Genomic DNA, 18,349 nt, shown 5'->3' with positions numbered 1-18,349 from the left:
TCAATCCCGTAGAGCAGCTCTGGGATGTGGTGAAACGGAAGATTCATCACATAGATTTGTAGCTGAAAAATCTGCAGCCATCAGGCCAGTATGGACCAAAATCTTTGGGGAATGTTTCCAGCGTAAGGGGTCCAACTCAGTGCTGACGAGATATACGTAATAAAGTGTCTCATGAGTGTATGTACAAAAAGCAGATGACACTGGTGAATGTTTGTATAGAATATGATAAATGTTTAAATGTGTAGTAGAGGTTCTAGCTTTCCTCACACCAAGAGCCTTTCATAATTTGTGAGTTTACTAATGTGAGTTGTAATCAAAATGTTCAAGATATCCTCCTTTCAAATTCAGCAACATCAAGATTTTCAGTGTTTCTAAAGTTAGTCTGAGGAAAAACTGCTGTATTACATTTATGTGATTGTACATTTTAGAAGAATCAGTGATATTCTGAAGATTTTAATATTTAAACACAAATAAAACAAAAGAAAATCAAATAAAAAACGGCAATAATTGGTGCTACTTAACTAAAAACATATACAGTGCGTCTTGGATACATTTCAGTTTATGATAGCCGATAGCCAAACCTATAAACATCAACAGCCAAAATATTAGGAACATCTCTCGGTGTACTAACTGCTCAGCAGCGGCATAAAGCTGAACACTGCAAACACATTACTAACCAGTGTGATTTATTGCAAAATGTTTGCAAAATGCATGAAAGGCTATAAAACATTATTTATGGCAGTTTAAACAATTTACAGAACTAAAGATTCTTTAGAAAGTACACCGACTCAGTTAAAAAGAAAAATTACGTTGCTCCCTCTGATGTCATCTGGCAGTTTTTGTGCATTTCACCACCTGACTTCCTTTTTCATGCTCTGCATTCAAGCAGGCAGCATCGGCTTATTGCCATATATTAATCTAAGAGAGCTTCTGCAACAAACCCGATACTGTATTTTGCCCCAAAAAATCCCATTTGTTACACAGGTTTGAAAAGAACTCTTATTGTGTTTAATCTTCAATATTGATTGGCGACAGGTCCGGCAGCACAGCAGATTTTCTCTGTGGCTTTTTTGCTGCAGAGTCCTCGTCTAAATCTTTATCTTCCTCCTCTTCACAGTCATCAAAGTCATCATCATCATCATCATAATCATCATCACTGTCCAAACCATCCATGTCTGTCTTCCTTCGTCGACATCCCTTCTTTCTCTGTTCATCAACTTCTTGCTCGTTTTGCTCCAGATGTGAGTTCACCCTACACGGTGAAGAAAAAAGATATAAGAACTGTTGTTTAACTTTGCACCAACAATCCAAATCTTCCAGTATTGCGTTGTCACAAAGTCAGTAACTCAACAAGCTACAGGAAATTACCTTTCCTTAATTAACACTTAGTGGAAGCATTTAGATGCCAAAAGCAATGCTTAAAAATATGAGAAGCCCATGAAATGATGTTCAGGGTCAAGTATTGGCTACAATGTATCTTATTCTCCACAAGGTGGCAGACTTACAGTAGTTACAGTATTATGTGTATGTGCTTGTCAGTGATAAAAGATGAAAATACATTTGCTTAAATCACTTCGGTGTTATCCCGTCTCTTTAGGAATCTAACACATGTAGAAACTCCTGTAATTCATGTTCATTTTAAAAACTTGTTGCCAGTGTGAAAGGAAAAAAAATTAACTGGTGTCATCAAATTTGATTTTCTCAGAACATTGAAAACTGAAAGCTCTTCTTTGGATGTCAGCTGCCTTTTCTCTGACAAGATGATCCCACACAGCTTGATTGATGATTTGAACCAAAAACTTTGGTTTCATCACTCCATCAGACCCGTTGCCACTGATTTTCAGTCCAGTTTTTGTGTAATGCGGCGTACCTCAGCCTTTCCTTATTCCTTAAGAATGGCTTTTTGACAACCACCCTTCCACTGAGAGCATTTGTAATGACGCCTCAGTGAACACAACAGATGCATCTCACAGGTCCTGTGTCAGATCTTTGCTGAATTTTTTTCCCCATTTCTTAAGAACATCATTTTTAGATACTGTTCATCTGCTGTAGATATTTTTTTGTTTTTAGGCCTGGCACTTCTTCTTTTGTTTAATTTCGTCAAATTTCTTAAAGACATACTGCACACCATATGCAAGATTTCTTGGGTTTTTTTCTTTTGGCTGTCAGTTTTCTCTTTGGCACTTTCAAAGCTTCAGCTAAGGAAATGGGAACAAAACGCCTAAACATACAATTTGTTGTTTGTTGAATATCTGTTAAATGGAGATGTGACACTGGTTTATTCCTTTGGGTTAGCAGTGTTTTTTTGTTTTTTGTTTTTTGTTTTTTTGGGGGGGGGGGGGGGGGGGGTTAAGCTTGAATGATTCATAGGTCAGTATTAAGTGGCTTAACAAAGAAAAAATCCTAAAAAAAATGCTCAGGTACAAGGACTGGACTGGAAATGAGTGGACAAAGCAGCCAATGTTCAAAGAAAAACTATGAAAGACTTTCTGAAAGCCTGAGGAACTATTGCTCAAGACCTTTTTTAAACAGGTTTTGAGCGGAGGACAAAGCTCTGGCACCTTGGAAGCAAAATATGAAGAAATGATGGGTGAGTTCGTACTTTGTACATTAATGTATATAAGGACAAAACACACGCAAACTTATCCTCTTACGGAATAACAATCTCCTCCTTCTTCCCACACTTGCAGCAGATCTCTTGCTGAAGAGAGCAGGGCTTACAAATGATGTGATACGCATCTTTTATTGTCTTTTGGGAGCACTTGACACTGCAAAAAAAACAATCAGTTATTAAGACCAATGTATTTAACTTGCCACTTAAAACAATATATCCATGTGTTGGGAAAATTCTTCTAAGCAGTGGAGATAAAATATTTAGTGGCTAATTTTCACTGCCACTATGAAAAAATGAGATGGCTAAAATCATGCACGATATGAAATAAGCAAAGAATGTTTGTGGTGTAGTTTCATTTTTTGCACAGGTAAAAAAAAGAAGCTGATAAACTGAAATAGGGCTGCCACGATTAGTCGACTAGTTACGATTACGTCGACTATCAAAATCGTCGACGACTGATTTAATAGTCGACGTGTCGTTTGAAGCTTTGTAAGATCCTGAAAGACGCAGGAATAAGTAGCAGGATTTAAGAGTGTAATAACAGACTGAAACAGAAGATGGCAGCACTGCATGTACAAGGATGCCAACTGCCGTTAAACCCCGAAGAAGAAGAAGCTGTGTCCCAGAATTCATAGCGCGGCCCAGCTCAGTTTCCAACAATGGTGGCAGCTAGTTGGTTTTACTCTTATTATTCTTTCTGGGTCACAAAATAAATGTTTAACATATTTTCAGGCGAGAATGTAGCTGTGTAAACCTCAAATATCTGCTCAGTTTATCAAGACACCACATATTTTCAAAAGTGCTCCGACGTTTTCAGAGACGTCTGTTACCCACTAGCTCGATAGCTAGCCGGAGGCTAGGCTAGGCTAACTAGAGCCGTGAGAACACCGGACTCCCGGCAAATCGTTTTCAAACCCACCGCCGTCTTTCGCTACTCAGGTTAAATATATATATAAGTCACTTAGATAACTTCAAAATTTTATTGTTTGGCTTTTTTTAGTATTTTATTTGTTCCTGAGTAAATCGGTTTGGCTGAGATTAAAGTTTTTACACAGCTGAATAAACGTCAAGCAGACAGCTGATTATCAGAAGTGTGAGATGCTCAAGAATTTACTCCGGTGTCCTGTTATATTTTAGATAGCAAGGAGTTTATTAAACCACAACAATCTGCAGATTTCATTAAAATTTAATAAACTATCATCTTGTCTTTATTTTTAGTTAGCACATACCTTAAACACTTAAAGCTGTAAGCTAATGATAGTTATATAAGAGCAGATGCTGCTGGTGCAATAAGCTGTATGTCCAATGGATGATGATCTGATTAGTCGACTAATCGCAAAAATAATCGGTGACTAGTCGACTATCAAAATAATCGTTTGTGGCAGCCCTAAACTGAAATAAACTCTTCAATTCACCGACTGCTTTGTTGTTACTTGATGTGCATTTTCATGAGCAGCTGTAAGAATTTGCCCCTAGCCCTGCGTACTGAAATCAAAGTCTGCAATACTTATGTATACTTACCATTTTCTAGGCTGTGTTAGCGGCTTGTATTTGTTGTACTTAACTTTCCACTCAAGAACACCTTTACAGCGTTGACAAAGCCCATCATGGATCTTTGAATTTGCTTTCTACAATTGAGATTAGAGAAGCAAAGACAATAGAGATGTTCAAATATTATGTGTGTTTAACAAAGCAAGAGCTATAAACAAGTTTTCACAGGAAATGATTTATCACTGGCAGAAATGACAGGAAGAAAAAAGTACAAACTCCCTACAGTCTCAGCCTTTCTCAAATAAATGAATATTGTGAATAAGTTTAACTTTCCTTAATTAACACTTATTGGAAGCATTAATTAAGCAATAAGACCACTCTGTCTCAAATCACCATTCTGTTTGAAGATTTACCTACAAATTTTGTTGTGCATAGTTAGCTTATATAATCGTTTCTGTACAAGTATAGCTACACACACACAACTTTATTATTATTTTTTTGCACTATGGTAAAATGACGTGACACACGAGTATCTCAAAAACTATTAAAGATAAAAGTCAGAAACTTTCACTAGCCTTTCTTACTTTCTTACCATGTATCAGAATGTATTGACTAGTTATAACATAGAAAAACTAAGAATAATAAAATAAAATAATAAATTCAAGACTCATTCAAGAACGCTAATAAAAACTTCACATTGAAGTCTTCAGACTATTCAGGTAATTTCTGAACATTTATTAGATATAATTGTGTTTCACAATAATGCAAAATTAAACACACAGAATACTTTTCGAAATTAAATTCATGGTAGGACACCTCAAGTTTTCAAATATCTTGAAAAGTATTTGATACACGAAGAAAAAAAATTCACAGCACACACACGTCCAAACTTTGGACCATAAAACCTTTAGAAAAATCTGAAATGGGCTAGCCGAAAATATTCTGAAGATTGATAAAATGGCCCAAATGCAAAATGCAATACAAGGCTAAATAACTTAGCTCAGCAAAGCTGACACACCTTCACTTGTGTAGTCGCTCCGTACTTGTCGTTTTTAAACGCAGTTGTGTTTTGATGCTTCTGGCCCCGCGATCGAGATGTATTACCTCTCTGAGAACTCATGTTATTAAACCTTTTTAGCCACACACGTTACACAGATACACAAACTAAGCACCATGCCGCCGAGCAAGAGCACTAACCCGGAAGAAGTAAGAACGCGTCATGAAACGTCATTGAGAACTACGTAAAAAAAGGAAAGAAAAATGTGTTATTTTAATAAAACAGTATATTTCATGTATGTATTTATTTTTTTAAAGTCAGAATTTCTTTTTACATTTACAAACACACTTAATAAATTATAGCTTGTCAATGACATCACCGACTAGAACTAGAAACACCTTTGTGGACGCTGATTGGACGATGCCTTCCAATAGTAATTTCTGATTGGTTGTCAATCCTAAAAAACTTAAATCCTCAGACTGCGGCGTCTAGAAGGACCGCCCATAAACATCAAAGTCATTGGGGGAGTCGTTTTGTCGACCTCTTTTCCCATTGGTCCACAGAGCTGTCAATGAACGCCTCTCTTTCCTCAAGCCAAGATAACAAGCAGGGCTGGGCGATATTCACAACGAAAGCAGTGATGTTTCGGTGGCAGGTGATACTGCTGTGAATTGTTTGGTAAGCTGCACGGACACGTCTGCTAGATTTGAGTGAATTTTAAACTGTTATCTTTCCTATCAGCTTCACTGCTGTGCTTTAGAAACTTGAACGTTTCGAATGAGTCGATGTCGTTATCGTCCAGGACCGTATGTTGAGAAAACCGAAAGGAGGGAAAATAAAGGAAACGACAGTTCAGAAGACTGTGTGGTCCGGAGAACGAAGCTGCCAGCTAATACTAATTAAAGAAGGATAATACACACTCAAACTGACATCGCTAACCGAGGATAATCTGGCCAAGGATAACCTCGACAAGCTCTAGGTGTCGAGAAGATAAGTTAGTTGGCTTGGTGCGAAGATATCTCAAGACTGCGGTGACGTCTACCTAGTACTATCACCTTTAAACACAGAAAGAAAACCAAAACAAACCCCCAGCCGCCGTCCAGGTAAGCTTTCTTTGGAATATATGTACACTTGGTACACCATACTTTGCAGCTAATTGTAGCTGCTAGAAACGAAACCCTCACAAATAGCCTGGTGTAACTGTAATCTCTGTGAACACATTGCTACATCCACCACCATTTTACAGTAAATCGCCGCGGGGCTCCGTTTAGCCTCTGCTTGGAATGGACTTTGTGGTAAGAATGTAGGAAGCAAATAGGCTCCATTGTCGTCCCCATCCTCAGTCATCCCTGACACAGCCGTTTATTTACCCACGTATCATACAGACAGTTCAGCTGAGTTAAAAATCAGCAGCGTGTGAGTAAGATTAATCAAGTAATTTCCAGCAGCTGTTTAGCGTCGTTTCTTTAGACTGATCTAAGCAAATCAGTTGCAAGATTTATGAATATATCAGACAGAAATGTCCATCTATGAAGCTGCTAAGTGCTGTGGCTGGTCAGAGGAGCTATCGCCAAAGGAAAGAGGAAAGGTAATCCATATAACACATTGTCATAATCTGATATTAGTGAGCATTTTTTTTTCCCCCTGCTTGGTTAAAGAGTCACATTACAAAGCAGCATGACTGGCTAAGATAACTTGGAGATTTGCCTCCAGCTGCCATATGTTTTACCAAAAAGGAGCTGTGCTGACATCACTGCTGCAGTTTCATAGTAGCTAGAATATCTTAAGAGGTAACCTAAGGTAGGGGTCCAGGTGCAGGGAGAGACAAAAAAGCCTTTCAAGTTAATTCTCTGAGTGACTGTGAAGCCTCAGGGTAGACATGGAGAGAAAAATCACTCGGCTAGGGTCATCTCCCTTTAAAATCCTGTCTCGAGAGAGCTCTGCATTTTAGAGAGAGAGGGAGATTGTTTAGTGTAATAATAAAAAATAAAATTTTAAAAATGACAGCAGCCTGGCTCAAGCCCCTCGTCCAAGAAATCCCCTGCTTTGCTTAACAGATATAGTTGTATATGTAGAAAAACCTAATTTCGAAACTCTGGCAGAGATTTGCTTTTGTAGCATCTTTCTTGTGGGATGCATTGGCATATCGGTGTGTTTTCTTCCTCACTATGGGATATTTCTACTTTAATCCTTTTGGTTCTCTCTGTTGCAGCACTTTGAGGATGAACCACTTATCGCTCAGTGAGCTATGTTGCCTGTTCTGCTGTCCACCGTGCCCCAGCAAGATCGCCTCAAAGCTGGCCTTTCTACCCCCTGAGCCGACCTACAGCCTCATGTGTGATGACAGTGGCAGCCGATGGACGCTGCACCTCTCCGAGCGTGCTGACTGGCAGTACTCGGCCCGTGAGAAGGAGGCCATCGAGTGTTTCATGACACGCACCTCAAGAGGGAGCCGCATTGCCTGCATGTTTGTCCGCTGCTCACCCAGCGCCCGGTATACTCTGTTGTTCTCCCACGGTAATGCAGTGGACTTGGGCCAGATGAGCAGCTTCTACATTGGCCTCGGTTCACGGATCAACTGCAACGTTTTTTCCTACGACTACTCTGGTTATGGGGCCAGCTCTGGGAAGCCTTCGGAGAAGAACCTGTACGCTGATGTAGATGCTGCCTGGCAGGCGCTCCGATCACGGTAATGAAGCGTTATAATGGATGGATAAGTAATATAAAATGACGTGATATTAAAACAACTGAGCAGTATGCAGAATCCTGTAAGAGACTTATTTGTGAATGCACAAGACTCCTGCAGTCACTCAAAACCTGTTTATTAGGATGTGATAGGATGTGATAGCATGGAGAAATGAACCTAAATGGCCGTTTAGATGACTCATGACAAACAAGGAGTTAAACCCGATGAACTTTAGGGAAAAGTAAAGTTCCCACAGTACTTGAAATGATTGGATTTTTTTTTTTTTTTTTTTTTTTTTAAATTAGAGTATCTGAAGGGGAAAGTGAAGTGACATAACACAAAAAACTGTAAGGAATATGGTTATAAAAAAAAAAAAATCCCCTACAGTGTGTGTGGTGGTAATATTTAAAGCCTTATTAGTCATATTAATAGCAGGTCCCTGTTTTATGTCTTGGTTGGCAGCTTTGTATTGCTAACAGGAATATTATGAATAACAACAGTGTCAACCTGTGTTTCTGGCATGCTGTAGAAATATGGGGGCATTTTAGAAAGTGTTAAATGATGAGGATTAGTGAAGGAAATGATGATTTAGATGGAAAAGGGCAAAAATGAGAAGATGTGAACTTCTGAAGGTGCTGGGGGCGGAGGGATGACTACTTAACAGAACTTCACAAAATCATGAGGGAAGATGATGAGGAATGGCTTAGTGGGGATGACATGATGTTCTTGTAGGCGAAGAAACGTGGGTTCTGTGATTACGCTGCGCCCCCTCCTCCAATAATATGTAGGTGTGAGCGGTTGCTCTGCTACATGTTTGTACAGGTGACTAATTATTGGCTGATTGGAAACTGGTATTTATGTTTTCCCAGTTGATGATAACCTACTTGTTCAGGACTTTCTGTTATCTTATTGTGGTTTCAAAGTGCACACGACCCAGCAGGAATTCAGTTTGCAGTTGAAGTCTTGTTCTATTACACTTCGATAGTTATTTTTTAAAGAATCAAACTTCTTAGTAATTGGTTTATGAAAGACTCTGTATAAAGAACTCGTTCTCTGCATCACTTGTATCTGGTCCTCATGCTCATGAATAGTTTGTTACTGCAGGTGTGAACTCTTGTTCAGCTTCAGTTCCTTCCCCCAGATAAGGTCGTCTTACATGTAAGCAGTGCTTATCAGTTTGTCTAACGCTGTGGCCTTCACTTCCTTCCATTTGTGTTTAAGGACGTCTGCTTATTGTCTCCAACCATCTCGTCATCTCCTTCTTTTGTCCTTTGTGTCACCACATTGTGCTTAAAGTCTGTAGGTTTGCCAGTAGAGTGCCTGTACTGAAAACCCACAAACAAAACATAAGTAGAACTGAAACGTAAACAGAATTCATCAGTCGCTTTTCAGATTATTGAATCAAAGCCCAAAATACTTGTTAGTTCCCGCTCCTAAGATATTTTGGGGGAAGTGGATGAAGGTAGATCTTTGATCTGGGGAATCTGTGGTAGACCTATTTCACTGTGTTCCTGATATTTTACACAACAGCTAGCTGGAACGTATTTAGGGGGGGATGAATTAAAAATGAAAATAATTTTTAGTTGAAGCTCTACCTATACATGCAGGGTAGAAGCAAGAAAGCAAACATCAACCTGCTGCGATGAAACAGGATGTGGAGGGTGTGTGTGTGTGTGTGTGTGTGTGTGAGTACTATGTCCATTATATCTGTGAGTTCTTGTTTTGGGAGAAGGGAAAGATAAAATTTCATCCAGTAAGACTGCTTGTCTGTATGTTTCCTGCTGGAAGACAAATTACTAAGAGAGCAGATGGGGAGACTTCAGAAGTGTTAAAAATGCTGGAAGAAAGGAGACAAAATGATCGAGATCAGCCTTTGGGGGGGAAAAAAAAAAAAAGCTGTTCTTTAAGTGTGGAGTGTTCCTCCTGTGTTATTGCTAGTGTGGGAGTATGTTCTTTCTGTACTAAATGAAGGTTTTGGCACTGCAGAGCTTTAAAGTGCTGATAACACTGCTAAGAGCCACTGACAACAAATCTTACAGTTTATTAGCTGCTGACTTTTGATGTGAACCTCCCCAAGCACTTTCACAGAATCTAATGAATGGGCTTCTGTAAATAAGGACCTCTTATATAAGGAAGCTACAGAGTTTAACTAGAAAATTGACGGTAAGGCTTTTGCATTTAAGAAGCAAGCCACTGCTGTAAAGATGAAAAAGAACCTGCTTTTCTGGTGGTTAAAAGTCACATGTCTGTAGGTATAGGCTTGATTGTTTTCTTTTCTCATCACCCGTTCGAAACCACACTCCTGGAATGACCTGATTGCTTGTCCCTGCTTTTTTTTTTTTTCCCCTTCTTTTAAACATCACTAACGACTTCTCCAAGTCAAAATAACAATCTAGTTTACACTGGTAAAACTGCTTGGACTGTAGCTATAATATGCAAAGGCAACATGTTGTCATTAGCTGATTGACTTAAAAGCTAACACTACTCACTCGGCTCCATATTTAACACCTTCAGGCCACTTTAACTTTTTTACACTGCTTGCTACCATCAGGTACGATCACTGAAGCAGGGCATCAAATACAGGTTCTCATGGTTTTGTAGGTTTATTTGGAAGAAATGTCTTTGAGATAAGATGAGCCTTTTAGGAACAAGAATTTGTTTTTTCTTTTCCTGAAGGCCTAACCTTGGGGCTTGACTGCATATCTCGTGCTTTGTAGTCACATGGTTAGCAGTCCCACAGCAGAATTAAACTACGTGACCCATGGGTCTTGCAACAAAGACGAGTTGAACAAGGTTAGATGACTTGTTTTTTTTTTTTGTTTTGTTTTTTCAGTCCTGTGCTTCATATCAGTGTTTTATTACAGATGCACACATTTGTAATCTGTCCGTCCTAGTAATGGGCAGGTGCTGAGTGTCTGAGAAAGCTTTCTGTACCCGAATGGTCAGCATTTAAGAAAAGGTCATGAGACATCAAGGTATTTTAGAGCTTTAGAATTTAGCTTTTCAATGTGATTCTTAGAAAATCCACTCTCTGCGTACAAGGCAAAACAGATGCAGGACATTAAGTTGTAGTGTTTTTTGTTTTTGTTTTTTGTTTTTTTTTCTCTTCAGTCTAAAGGCCAGTGTAGACACTAGTTGTATTTGTGTCTGTGTGTGTGTATAGCTACTTTCAGCTGCTTCCTTGTCACATGGGTTCACTGGAGCAGGTAGCATTTAATCTGTATCTTGATAATAACATCAGATGTACCTAGTGTCAAAGTGCATTACCTCAATATCTGATCTCAGTTCTCATTAGTTGGGCAAAGTTGGCTGACTTGTCGACATGGTGTGTCCCACGTCACATGAAGCAACGCTTCTGATTAAGCTTTCATTCTTTCCATTGTTACTCTAACATCACTGCACCTACATGTAGGTCTCTCAAGTTTTCTTGGTTAGCAGGAAGAGTTGGAGTTGGATGACGTTTCACCTTGTGGTAGTAGGAATGTGGTCATACCAGGGTTTTTCCTTGCTTTGCACATGCCTTTGGGGGGTGACCATACGCTAAAGCACACATCTCCTGCGTACATTAAAAGCAACCTAACATTATTTCACAGAAATCAATGTTTTTTATTTTAAGAGGGTTGTTTTTTTTTTTTTGGTTTTTTTTGGTTGTTTTTTATTTTTTTATTTTATTTTTTTTTTTTTTAAACAAATGTCTTATTTTTGCTTGAGTAAATGAAACCTGGATGTAAAACAAAACAAAAAAAAAAACCCTCAAACAAACATTGTGATGAAATGCTAATGATTTGATTTTATAAATTTTTTTTCCCCAGCTGGTTACAACCCCACTCCTGACTGAAATCAGATTTGGAGCAAACCTGACCACTTACTGTGCTGTCTAGCTGATTGCATCACATTCTGTGTTTACAAATCAGTCTTAAAATTTACAACATTACACACACAAGGCTTTTTTTTTTTTTTTTTTCTTTTCTTTTTTTGCTAAAGCAAATGATGTGCGTCCATTTGAAATTTGTGGTTCCCTTGATCCCTGGATCTCTTGGTTTATAGCCTTGACTGTGTCATTCTCTCCTTAGCTCTGCTCATTTTCCTGTTACGTTTTATATACACATTATGTAAATATTCCCACTATCAGAAATCTAACATCAACACTCTTCCTTTGTTCTGGATGGTAGTATTTGGCTAATGTCAACAAAACCCTTTTGCTATCTTGTACCATATCAGTTCAGGACTCAGTTCTGCTTTTAGGCCAGTGCTGCAGTACATCAGATTCAATTCTAAGTAACTCGACTTCATATTAATGCTGCGTTGGGCTTTTTTTTTTCACAGAAAGATAAAATGACTGACTTTTATGATTTTATTTTTTAATCAACACTTAGGATTACTTGCTTGGTTATCACTGAATTATATTTTGGTAGTTTAACACTCCCTACAGACTTAATTTTGGAAACAAAATTAAGTCTGTAGGGAGTCTTTTACAGTTTTATCAATATTTTAGTCTTTGCATGCAGAATCTTTAGATTGGTTTAAATAAGGTTTCTAGTATATTGGTCTTTCTCTCAGCTGTCTCTGCCTGATCTTGAGGGCTGTGTCAGATTTATAATTGACTGAGTATGTGATGGAGAGTACAATTCAGCCTTTTGACCTCGCTGAACATGAATCGACTAGATGGCATTATCACATCAAAAGGCCTCTCTGCATGGCTTCACATTAGTCGGTTGCCTACATACCTCGTGCTTGTATCTCATGTTAGATCAGGCTTCCAGCTTTTAAGAAGAAATGAGCTCTCAACTCTAGCGGTCTGCGTTTCTTTTCTGACTGAATTTTGAACACTGTAACCTGACACTTTCTCCTTTTCTTGTTTTTCTGCGTCCTTCAATGTTTTTTCACTGTATGATTCAGCAATGTGCAAATTCACCTCCTCTTGAGTATTCACTTACTCGTGTGGGTTTCACTTTACTGTGTTACTCTGTACTGACAGAGGCCAGCCACCTGTCATTTTGCTGACTGTGTAAGCACAACTACACAGCCTTTGCCACCAAAACACTCCCATGCCTCACTGGATATGGCACGCCTTTCACCTGAGCTGGGAGTGGGTGAGATAATGTGAGTCAGCAGGGTTCTACACGTACATCCTCCAGTATCACACTAGGAGTGTGCTTAATGGATGAATGAAAAAGATTATTTTAGAAGCGATGAAACTATATGTTGTGAAATCAAGTGCCGGAAGAGGGCGAGTAGTTGATGAAGGCCTCTGGTCCAATTCCTTGCTGTATTTGTGTGTTTAAACATGAAGTGGCACTGTATTGTTTTCTTTTGCCTTGGAGGTGAAGGCATGCCAGCAGTCAATCCTACTAGACTAATATTGAGTGGTAGCCTAGCAACCAATGCCTGAGCTTTCAGACTAAGGTGTTTCCACACTGTGGCCAATAAAAACAAACAGGAAACTCACTTCCTCATCAATAATCTTATTGATCCAGGTCGCAAGCACTATCCATCTTCTTGGAAATGAATGGAGGGGAGAAATTCCCAAACATCAGCATGCATCAAGACACGAGGAAGGCAGCTCGATGCTCTTTGTTTGCTTTTCTTACCTTTAAATACCACTAGTTGCCTGGAGACAAGCCGGCTTTATCTATGAAGTAATCTGGGTGGAGTTTGATTTCTCACCTGACTGTTCTCTTCAGCACAGAAACAAACTCTTCTTAATGTCCTCACATACTAATAGATTTAATTCACTTTCACTGACTTCAGTCCACATCACCCCTATGTACTTGTACACAAAGTGTAATAATGGATCATTGAGCATTTCAGTGAAGAATTCCCCTGCTGTAGTGCAGATGGTACTCTAATCTGTGGTTTGTTTTTTGTTTTTTTTTATAAATTGCTGTACATATGCGCAGGACTTCCTGAGCATATGTTTGTGATGGTGACGGCTGTGGAAGGAGGATATTTTTGGTCTTCAATGCGCAAGAGGTGGGTGGTCAAGAGGGAGTGAGACACACAATAGGGGAATGAGGGAGGACGTGATGCATAATAGAATGGATTTGTGTCAGGGGACTAAATTGAAGGTTTGAGGGATTGGTGCAACTCGGAACCATGGAGCAAGCCGAAAGGCAGTGGAGTGTGGTGTTGGCTGGGACTTAAGCAACTAAATAAAAAGACTAGGAAACAGTCAATGTGTAGTTATCATCTTAAAGGTTCCTTATCCCGGCCAGTGTTTAACATTGTTGCTCCACAGCAAGACGTTCCTGCTTCCTGGTTTGAGGGCTTTTTGTGCAGAGTTTGCATGTGCTAACCCTGTTTGCATGGGCCCTCCCGAGGTACACTGGCTTTCTTCCAAAGTCCAAAGAGGTATATGCTGGGATAACTGGTGATTATAAATGTTACCATTTGAGTAATTGTGAGCATGAATACTATCTCTGTCTGTGTTGGCTCTGCGGTAGGTTCTTCCAGGGTGTTCCCTGCTCTTTGGCCCATTGATAGCTGTTATAGGATCATTGGGTTCATAAGCCTGTATGCCGGTATTAGGATACATAGCAAGGGTAGCTTTCACATCTGTGAGTGCACCATTAATGCTGAACAGTGTACACAGATTTGTATATACATTTTGCTCTTTAAACCAAAGCAACTGTTCTCCTCAGTTCCCAGATGCCTATAGAGAGGTGGTGATACTACTACTACTACTACATTTTATATGTGGAAATGATTCTTGTTTGCTGTCTGATTTATTTTTGTTGTCGGAGTTCTAGTGACTAATAATTTTTGAGTGTAAGCAGGTACACAGTTGGTGTCAAGAGTAAAAGACAAATTGCATTTGCTGTAATTCAGTCTTGAAACCATGGCCATCCCATTTACAGACAGTGACTGAAGGATGGAACAAGAAGTCATGGCCCAGTTATTTGCTGGCTACATCAGAAGCCCAAATTAAATGGCCATTGCCCTTGGAGGTTTCTCAGCAGTCCAGCTGAATGATGGGTTTTCAGATTTTTCTAATTTTATTTATTTAATTTTTACCTTCCTTACAGTTTCTTCCTTTTTTTTTTGTTTATTTATTTATTTTATTTGAAGCTAAAGTAACATGCCATAAATAACAGAAGTTGTTGCCAAAAATTCTCATAATCAGGCAATTAGGTTAATATTTAGCATTATATTAGCTTTTAGCTTCTGAGAAATGGCCTTTCTTCAGTAGGGCTACGGGAAGGGGGACGGCAGTTTGATTATAGTGAGTGTTGTTTATTTTTTATTTTTAAGTTTAATAATCCATTCGTCAAATTTGGCAATTTTCAAACCATGGTTCAGTTTCAGGCAAAGGCGCTGCCACATCAGAAAGGGCGCTGTCATTCTTCTACAGTTTTGTACAAAGACTTGACATTTTGTTCTTGTCCTTACAATTCGTCTGTTACCTAAGCAGCTATATTGTGTTGTATAACCAAGATAGGCTTTCATTCCTCGAATTGTGTACATTGCAGTCAGCTGAAAGTCAAGTTGCTTTTAATACTGTAGCATCAGCCTTTGCTAATGCTTTTCCCATGCAGTGCCAACCTTTTCACCCCTATTTATACTGTGTAAAGACCAGCTGATACCAATAAACAGTTCCTATATTGCTGCTCGTGACTGTGTCCAAGCTAGACTTTGCTGCGCCTGTGTGTACATTTCCATATTTAATACATCACCCTGCACTTAAAGTCTGTTACCTTTAATAGCAGCAACACTACATTATTGCAGGTTGTTCTCTTGCAAAGGGTGTAAGTATGTTAATCCATCACAGCGTTTTAAAGCGCTGCTAGACTTTGGTGTTCGTGTAGTCATCAGTGTATTATAGGAGTGCTGCAGAGCTAAGGCTCTAATGTTAGTGTTCATTTGAAGTCCCTAATTTTAATACTAGAGTAGAGCTTTATTTGTCATGTTGTGACTTTACCGTGCAAAATCCAGCAGTGCAGCGGCAGAGACAGCAGCAATGCAGTGTTTTCAGACTAGTTTTCAGGTCGTCAGCAAGAGTGGGTCACGTTCTCTGTAATCAGCTGTGGAATGCCGCTCCCCCCCACCTATATTTATTTCTCCCTCACCCTAAATACAGTATCTGTCCCTTTTGCTCTATTTCAGCTTCTTTTGCTCTCACCCCCCCCCTTCTGAATCACGAGACATTAGGGGTGGTCCTCTTTTTAAGCTGCCCTGAAAAGCAGCACAAAGACAGACTTACTCAGCTATAGCTTGATCACATCTTGGTGTGCTTGTTTTAGGAGTCACTGTAATCACAGAGTCCCTGACATGATGGTTTTACTGATAAGTGTATGAGTAAGCCTCATTTTCTGATAAATAAATGTGGATCCTAAAATAAAGCATTTGCTCTTTTTGTTTTGCCAGCTAAGCTGCTTTGTGTAATTAACTGAAGGCCCAACTGGATGCTTGCCAGTGTCTGGATGAGCACACAAAATGTATCTAGCTACTAGTAGTGTAAATATCCTATTCACGATAAGCAGAGGGTGATGTTCCTGTACTGTTTGTCCTCCTTGTAGGTATGGTATCCGTCCAGAGAATGTGATCGTGTATGGTCAGAGCATTGGCACCGTGCCCTCTGTAGACCTGGCTTCTCGCTATGAGACTGCTGCAGTCATCCTCCACTCCCCGCTCACCTCTGGCATGAGAGTGGCTTTCCCTGACACCAAGAAGACATACTGCTTTGATGCCTTCCCAAAGTGAGTGGACCGTACGGACAGATGGCATATGTGGTAGTCAGGCTAAATCTGCCACACAGTATACACTTAAAGGGCTGCGGCCTCACGTGCATTTAATAACGCAGCACTGTATGAATAAATGTGCCAAGGAAAGCACACAGCTTAGTTGAAAACTGGATTTATTTATAAGACAGCAATTCAGGAAGTAAGTTTTGTTTTTTGTTTTTTCTCTTTATGGGCCCCCCCCTTCCTTCCTCCCACCTCTCTTCCTAGTTAAGCACCCAGGAGAGTCCTTAAAAAAGCAGATATTCAATAGCTCCCCCTGGTGTAAAATCAGGAAACTAGCTGTGCTCCTTTTTTTTTTTTTTTTTTCCAGTTAATTATTGTTTTAATTCATTCATTTAGAGAATACTTTTAGTAGCAAGAACATTAACTAAGCCTCCGTTTCCCTTTTTTCTTTCTTGTGTGTGGGTTTTTTTTTTTTTTTTTTTTTTTACACTTCCCTATTTCTGACATGTTTCCTCTCTCTTTTTTTTTCTTTCTTGTTTCTTCTCTCCCTCCCCCCCCCCCTCTCTCTCTCTCTCCAAAGCATCGACAAGATTTCCAAGGTAACATCACCAGTACTCGTGATCCACGGTACAGAAGACGAGGTCATTGATTTCTCCCACGGGCTGGCACTATATGAACGCTGTCAGCGCCCAGTGGAGCCGCTCTGGGTAGAAGGGGCCGGCCACAACGATGTGGAGCTCTATGGACAGTACCTGGAGAGACTGAAGCAGTTTGTTGCACATGAGCTAGTCAACTTGTAAAGGAGCTGGGGGAAAATGGCGGAGAGGGAAGAAGAGAACACCGCCCCAGATTTAAGGAGAAGCCGAATGATGAATGAGGGGTACAACATTTTATTCTAATTCAACTAGAAGTTGTGTGTTGTACCAACATTTTGATGGTTGACTGCCCATAAATTGGGCTTGCCCACACCGTCTGCTCCACACGCTGCAGCTGTGAAGTACTCTTTTTTTTTTTTTTTTTTTTTTTTTTTTTTTTTTCTCCTTTTTTCTTTTTTAAATTTTCTTTCTATCATGTTGAAAATTGCACATTGTGAAATTCTGTGTGTGAATAAAAGGAGAAGCAGACGTGTGCACAGGCAACATACCATGTGTACTTGCCATGTATGACTGTGTATGTGCCACATTTTTGCTGCCTTTTGTGAAGGACATGGTCCACAGAAACTTTTGACAAGCTGTGCTGGACCAGACTCACTCAAATTCAACTGAACTCAGTCTGACTCTACAGACAGATTTGGTCTAACGCACTGCAGTCACCATGAATTCTTCTTTTTTTCTTTTCTTTTTTTTGAGTACTGTTTCTTATATATTTCTTAACATTCTACTTAATATTGCACGTATCAACTGTCACTGAAGAACTGTACAAGACAAACTGACATATTACCCTTCCGTGTCGGTGTTGCCAAATGTGTAGTATGATACATTGCAGAGATTTAGGAATACAAGGAAGTGTACTTTTACAAATCATGTCTAGAACCATCTCCAAAGCTTCGTTAGTTGTGTGAATCCTCCACTTCTGTTTAGTTTTAAAGTGGTACAGTCTACAGAGATACAGCACAAGACAAGGCACTGTCAGCAGCTTATTGTATGTAGCCGGTTTAAAGGCCGGGACTGTACGTTGTTAAACAAGGAAGTGTGAGTTATTTCCTCACACTGGAACAGTGCTTACATCAGAGTTTGACTTGAAGTATTGTTGGTATAAGATCAGTTTACTACACTGTAGTTGATGAAATTGATTCTTCTTGACAGAATTAAATGCAGGGCAAGTCTGTCGACAAAATGCCATCTACCTGTTTTGTTTTTTGGATTTTACCCATTTGT

General features: G+C 39.5%; 2 protein-coding genes across 4 annotated transcripts; one reads left to right on the top strand and one right to left on the bottom strand.

The window, feature by feature from the left end:
* Positions 1 to 543: 543 nt before the first annotated feature.
* On the bottom strand, positions 544 to 5,302 carry c12h9orf85 (chromosome 12 C9orf85 homolog). Of its 2 annotated transcripts, none has more exons than XM_026188811.1 (4): positions 5,124 to 5,302; positions 4,136 to 4,242; positions 2,655 to 2,768; positions 544 to 1,252 (listed from the first exon to the last, which is right to left on the bottom strand). In XM_026188811.1, the coding sequence occupies exons 1-4, from the start codon at positions 5,223 to 5,225 to the stop codon at positions 1,009 to 1,011; spliced, it is 567 nt and encodes a 188-aa protein (XP_026044596.1). In that variant the 5' UTR covers positions 5,226 to 5,302; the 3' UTR covers positions 544 to 1,008. The 2 variants fall into 2 exon arrangements, with proteins under 2 accessions (XP_026044596.1, XP_026044597.1); XM_026188812.1 differs by having other exon boundaries at positions 1,189 to 1,252; positions 2,637 to 2,768.
* Positions 5,303 to 5,640: 338 nt separating this feature from the next.
* On the top strand, positions 5,641 to 17,469 carry abhd17b (abhydrolase domain containing 17B, depalmitoylase). Of its 2 annotated transcripts, XM_026188424.1 has the most exons (5): positions 5,641 to 5,780; positions 5,905 to 6,205; positions 7,315 to 7,791; positions 16,305 to 16,484; positions 17,053 to 17,469. In XM_026188424.1, exons 3-5 carry the CDS (start codon positions 7,325 to 7,327, stop codon positions 17,270 to 17,272), a joined length of 867 nt encoding a protein of 288 aa, XP_026044209.1. In that variant the 5' UTR covers positions 5,641 to 5,780; positions 5,905 to 6,205; positions 7,315 to 7,324; the 3' UTR covers positions 17,273 to 17,469. The 2 variants fall into 2 exon arrangements, with proteins under 2 accessions (XP_026044209.1, XP_026044208.1); XM_026188423.1 differs by having other exon boundaries at positions 5,643 to 6,205.
* Positions 17,470 to 18,349: the final 880 nt, after the last annotated feature.

The sequence above is a fragment of the Astatotilapia calliptera genome, chromosome 12 (genome assembly GCF_900246225.1).
Source record: "Astatotilapia calliptera chromosome 12, fAstCal1.2, whole genome shotgun sequence".
Lineage (NCBI taxonomy): Eukaryota > Metazoa > Chordata > Actinopteri > Cichliformes > Cichlidae > Astatotilapia > Astatotilapia calliptera.
This window is presented reverse-complemented; position numbering and strand designations above follow the sequence as displayed.

Coding starts and splice junctions, on each gene's coding strand:
- abhd17b (XM_026188424.1), top strand. CDS start 7,325: ATGAACCACTTATCGCTCAGTGAGCTATGTTGCCTGTTCTGCTGTCCA. Junction 7,792..16,304: donor TGGCAGGCGCTCCGATCACG/GTAATGAAGCGT, acceptor TCCTCCTTGTAG/GTATGGTATCCGTCCAGAGA. Junction 16,485..17,052: donor TGCTTTGATGCCTTCCCAAA/GTGAGTGGACCG, acceptor CTCTCTCCAAAG/CATCGACAAGATTTCCAAGG.
- c12h9orf85 (XM_026188811.1), bottom strand. CDS start 5,225: ATGAGTTCTCAGAGAGGTAATACATCTCGATCGCGGGGCCAGAAGCAT. Junction 4,243..5,123: donor GAGCGACTACACAAGTGAAG/GTGTGTCAGCTT, acceptor TCTCAATTGTAG/AAAGCAAATTCAAAGATCCA. Junction 2,769..4,135: donor CTAACACAGCCTAGAAAATG/GTAAGTATACAT, acceptor TTTTTTTTGCAG/TGTCAAGTGCTCCCAAAAGA.